At 25.7% G+C, this 6378-nt stretch overlaps 1 protein-coding gene across 1 annotated transcript; it reads right to left on the bottom strand.

Moving 5' to 3' along the window:
• On the bottom strand, positions 1–5148 carry LOC112603131 (maltase 2-like; the record flags this gene model as incomplete). Its single annotated transcript, XM_025351561.1, is given in 7 exon segments — positions 1–55; positions 1499–1691; positions 1831–2011; positions 3440–3804; positions 4424–4596; positions 4705–4884; positions 4943–5148. Coding segments are annotated over 7 exon segments (1319 nt in total), but the record flags the coding sequence as incomplete, so codon positions are not given.
• Between the last annotated feature and the right edge of the window lie 1230 nt (positions 5149–6378).

Here is a 6378-nt window from a genome sequence, read left to right as displayed (position 1 = left end):
GTGACATAATTTGGATGTACCATAATCCATGGTTCATGTGTGGTATTAGTGAACCCTAAAAAAATATAGTGTACCTATTGTTTAATTTTCAAAGCATGTCATGCATATAATATTATGCACAAACTGCGGGCTGAGAGCATAAAACAATATTAGCGCATCCGGATACCGACATACTACGCACAATCACCCACCGAAAAACAACTATGAATCGACCCAAAATATAGTCTGTTTGGGTAAAAAATATATACTCTTTGGGTAAGGGTTTATTCAACTAGAAATATCGTTTGGGCGAATAGATGTATACCATTTAGGCGAAGATTATCAAAAACATTGGCATAGATATTAATAATATTATTATAAAGTTAGATAGTAATCTACAGTCAAATAATAATTTCACTCGTTCAAACGGTACAAATAATAGCGGCTCAAACGGACTATTATTGTTTTGGTTAAAATTATTACCTTCGCCCAAACGACCACCGTCTGTGGCTATGAGCAGAGCTTGCGCTAATGGGTAGTTCTAACCAATATGGGTAGTTCTAAATTAAAATGGGCAATTCTAAAAGCCAATTTGGTCATTACCAAAAATCGTGAATTTTCTGTATTATTGGCATATTATGTAATATTGTTTAATTTAATTATAATATGTATTTTATTTAATATTTTTTGTTTGGTTTTATCACCACAAATGTTATCAATCATGAATCCATTCCATAACATTTATTATCATATACATGTAGAAGATTGTATAATTTATATGATAACACGAAGCAATTCGAGCAATACAGTACTGATAATAATGTGACCATTCAATATTTAAACTCCGACCATAATTACCAATAACACAGAACAATATAGTATAATATAGTATATGAATCACATACTTGGTAAAAAACTAAAAGTTATAACGGGTAATAAATACCACAGCTGATTTCTATATAGTATAAGATATCTGTGATAAATATTAAATACATAACTGTCACAATGTTTAAATATTGTTAAAAAAAAAAAAATGTTTTAATTTGTTATTATTATTAATTGTAATAATGTAATGAATAAAGTTTTGAATAAAGAATTTACATGTGTAGTCATTTTATAGTAAATAGTGGTTGTTAAACGAATTTAGCGAACGGCAAATTTAGTTAATCTGCATGTACAAAAATATTAAAATGTTGGGCAGTTCTAAAATTTTCTTAGCGCTAGCTCTGGCTATGAGTGTGTATGTCGTTTACTCGTGTATGCTTCAATTGGAAAGGGAATAAATATATTGCAAAAATTTGTCTTATTAACGGTAAAGTGTTAAAGGGCGAAACCATAAAGAAAGTAAAGGAATAGAAAGAGACAAAACATGCAGATAATCGTAAATCGTAATACAAGAACACAATTATAGTGTATGAATATTGCCTATTGGATACTTTAAATAATAGTGTGTACAATGTAGGTCGGTTCTGTTAGTGTATAGTATAATTACTGGCTAACAATATATAAATGTAGTTACCTGCATCTTTCGTGTCATCCCACTGCATAGGACTTCTTGCAAAATTTACTTTATCTGGTATATCTTCCATTCCAATTTCTCCTCCATATAAAACTATAGCTATGCCGGGTAGAAATAAGGAAAAAGCATTCATGCCATCAATTAATTTTGAACCGTATAAAATAGAGAATCTTTTGTGGTCATGATTTTGGAGCTAAATTATAAGGGTTTATGATTAAATTATTAAGAATACCGCTACTCACTAAATTCGAATAAATCTAATAATTCTGATTTTAAAAAAATACTCGTATGCATAATATTATATTTAATATAAATATTTCTTCTATTTATACCACTGAATTAAATGTTGCTCCAACTGGCATTTTAGTTATCCATTCTTCAATATTTCTCGCAAAATCCTTCGGAGTATAAGAAGAGTATCTTACTAAATTAAAGTTTGTTGGTACATCGACTCCACTAGTATAATATTTAAATAAAACACTGTTATTACTGTATGATTCTGTCATAATTATCCTGAAAAAAAAACTTCATTAAAATTCTAATTATAATAATAAATAATAAAATAATATGTCAATACAATCATAACACTATTAAGAAAATGCTACATCCACAAGCGTCACTCCGTCTTACGAAGTTAGGTACGAACGTATGATAAGAAAATTTTAAGTTCTGAATAATCTATGTAACTTTGTAACGATTAATATTAGATTAAATTAATTTATTATCAAAATTAAAAGCAAGAATGTTATCTAATAAATGTTGTAAATTTATTTGTATTTTAATTTCATTATTATAAAATAATACTTGAATCGATGATTGTAAAAATGACACGAGTCACATTTTTGTGAAACGTCATGAGTCAAAAGCTTTGAAAATCATTAATAAAAAATCATCATATTATTTGTATACACAAATTATGTATAATCAGTACATAATATATTTTTACAAGTATTCATTTTCAAATAAGAATTTTTTTTCAGCATTATATAAATCATATACTTTTTTATCAATTATTCAAAAGTTTTAAAAAATTGATTCATGTCATTTCTACAATCATCAATTCATTAACATTTTTAAAGCATAAAACAATTTACAATTTTAAAGTTATCATAGTAAAAACTTAAAATTAAAAAAAATAGTTTATTCTAAAATTCAACACAATAAAGTTCGAATGGTACAATATGCCACGTTATCCATTTGTAGGACGAAGATGAGGTAAGCAGGTGGTTTGTCCTTAATTGTAAAATATTTAATTTGAAGCAAATTTATAAAAAAAATAGGTAGTTCAAAAATTATAAATATTGTTGAAAATATTTTTATCGAATTTACTTGATACTATTAAGTTTGCTTGTGCTGCTTTAATTTCTTTAATTTATATGGAAAATGTCTTTTTTTATACAATTTATTTAAATACACATAAAATATATATTTTCTAGATAAAATTGTTTATCCATTATTATTAATTTGATAAAAATAAAGTATAAGTTCATAAACCTATTCCACATAAAAACCTAACTAATAATAGCTCTGTAGTTGGTTTCATAATACCAGATATTTCGATCGCAGCGTGAGTAAAATACAATTCTTGGTAAACATTTTTAAATATTTTTTCATACACATATAAGATAATGCCTACTTAAAAATGTCGTGTAATCTGTAGCCATTAGCCAGTCATGTCCATCGGTAATCTAAACAAGTTACATCACCAAAGTAAAGTTACTTTATTATTACTTGGCCACAAATGACACGACATTTTTCAAGTCAATGCTATTTTATGTGAAAAATTAACATGTTTTCTTAAAATCCTTTCAAGAAAAATATTATCCACATGTTACGCTATAATCTAATGTCTAGTGTTAATTAACCGAATTTAGTGGGAAAACTAATTTAATATAAAAAACTTATAACAACTATATCAAACAAGCTAATAATTTTTAAAACCTTGTAAAATGATCGTTTTGTTTGAAATCATCGAGCAATAGACGCCAATCTTGAATCAAGTCATATATTTCCTCTTGGTCTGTTGTATAAATATGATCCAAATTAGTGTAATTATTACCAACGATACTACTATCTAATATCGGTTCGTCCTCCAGATTTTCACTTTCGTATACATGTTTTAAAGCATCTATTCGAATACCATCAATTCCCAATGTTATCCAATAATTCAAAATATTCTTCATTTCTTCATGAACTTTTTTATTTCGAAAGTTTAAATCTGGTAAATTCTGGATGAACTGGTTAAAATAAAACTGCTTGCGAGTCGTATGCCAAGTCCAAGCACTTTCATCACCACAAATACGTAGCTAAAGTTATAATTGAACAGGAATCAATAAAAGATAATAATATGTATTATATATATTATAAAGACAGGGTGTAACCAACATGAAAAAATTCGCAGGCCACATAGACAAATAAAATTATATCAAGAACCAAAATATTTATAGACATATTTTACATGATTTTATAATTATTTTTAAGCTAATGCCTAAAAAATTAAAATTCATGATAATATTAAGTAAATTTTGGTGTTATAAATAAGTAGCGATCTGATCATAACGAGAGCCATACAATGACAGCAAGTTGGCCACCTATAATATAGACTATATATAACGACTACTCCGAGTTTATTCTTTTATCCACACTTGATTGTCAAATGCTGACGACATTGGTTATTAAACAAAAAATTAAAGTACTTTAATCGAAATTCAAAAATATTTATCGTAGCGACTTTTAGAAATGACTTAATTACATACTTTTGTAAGAATGTAATTTATACTATCGACATTTGATATTTATAAAAACTCATACTCGCATTATTATAATAATATATAATAATTTATGCTATATAGATATATAAATATAACATAATATGATTTGATGAGACACTAACACAATCTACATAAATTACATTTTAAGCATTACCCAATTATTCGGCACAATGGGAATTGTATTATTGTTTAACACTTCCTCTTGATTTTTCGCATCTTTCCAAATATAATAGTCTGCGTAATCAGTTTCATTATTTGCAGACTTTTCAAACCAAATATGTTTATCACTGGTATGATTAGGAACAAAGTCCATGATAACTTTTAAATCTATTAAATTATGATTCATTATTTTTAAATGCTATTAATGGTTAGATTTTAATTTAATAATATATTATACATAAAATATACATAACATCATGTATACATAAAACATACTTTTTGAATGCGCCGCATTTAAAAGATCTTTGAAATCGTCTAATGTACCAAATACTTCTTGTACCTTAAGATAATTGCTTATGTCGTAACCACCAGATTTTAAAGGTGATTCGAAAAATGGCGTTATCCAAATTGCGGTCACTCCTAAATCTACGATGTAATCTAATTTTTCAGTTATACCTGATAGAAAAAATAACAGTAATTTTAATTAATTTCAAAAAAATAAATACGAGTATACCTTTAAAATCGCCTGATCCATCGCCATTTGAATCTTTGAATGACAACGGAAATATTTCATAAATTATAGCATTTTGCCACCAATCTACAACTGTAGTTGCTGTAGTTGGCGAAAAAAGTACTTTACAATATGCGAACTGCACAGTAGTTATTAAAAAATAAACCCAATACATTGTTGATGTAATAGCTTCGGCCAACTAAAAATTAACAAATGTCAAATGTCTTACTAATAATTGTAATAATAAAACTTGATAATCGTGATTATATATATATATATATATGGTAGGTATTCAAGGAATACAATACATATTTTAATTATTTTTTTTATATTTATCTTTATTTGAGTTATTTTATAGCTTTAAATACTATCAAAAAACATTTTATTGAAATGTTCTGAGATATAGATTAACAAATAAAGATAATTATGATAATTGTATTTTTTCGTTAAACGTATTTCTGTCTTAAAAATATAATATTAGCACCTTTTTTTTATTTACATATTTTTTACATACTTATAAACAGACAAATCGAATATTTGTATTTTATATCTCCTGTGCTAATATAAGCACAAACAATGAAACAATGCACAATATTGCCTTATATTTTTAAAGATCACTTAAAAGACTAAAAGATAATAAAAAATGTATTCTTTTATAATCCATGTAAAGTATGTAAATAACTTAGACTTATATACTATGTTTTATACAAGAATAGATAAATAATAATAAATACATATCAATAAGAATAATTATAATATCTAGCTATACCACTGTTTGAAAGAACGTGATTAACGCATGTCCATAGTTAGTACTTTTCAAATTATCGTTCAATAGATTCAAGCAATCGTCAAGAAACTGATCGAACAAGTTTACGGTATAATAACATTTTTAAACTACCGTCTACCTTAAATCATGGAATAATTTTTATTCAAATTAATTACAAATGCTAAAGTCTCAAAAGGTCGTTAAAAAATTCTAGTACTAGTTTATTCTTACCCTGCCATCTAGTTTAATATCTAGGAAAAATATAAAATGTCGATTTTTATAGTCGATATTTCTGCATTCATATGATATCTTAAATGTAGGTTAGTTTAAAATGTCATCTATTTAAGGTAAAATTATTATTATTATTTTTTTTACCTTTTATAATATTTTAAATTTTATTTTTGATGTGAATTGTAATTTTTATTAATATGTTTAAAGCTTATCACAGGTTGCTTTTAATTCTAATTTAAAATTCTTAAATATTTACTATCTTACAAAAAATAATAACCAATTTTAAAATATTATTTAAAATTAATATTAATGATTATTTTCCGCTATGTTCAATGTTGGCATTCAATTATTACAATAAAAATTAATGTTAGAACAAATAAAATGTGTGATATTTAAGGATCTTTAGAAAACTCTCTTATTTTTTTTTTTTCATGTTACTATA

Source organism: Melanaphis sacchari, unplaced genomic scaffold, assembly GCF_002803265.2.
Source record: "Melanaphis sacchari strain LSU unplaced genomic scaffold, SCAv2.0 Contig979_pilon_pilon, whole genome shotgun sequence".
Classification (NCBI taxonomy): Eukaryota; Metazoa; Arthropoda; class Insecta; order Hemiptera; family Aphididae; genus Melanaphis; species Melanaphis sacchari.
The sequence above is the reverse complement of the archived record's forward strand: the minus strand, read 5'-3'. Positions and strand labels throughout refer to the sequence as shown.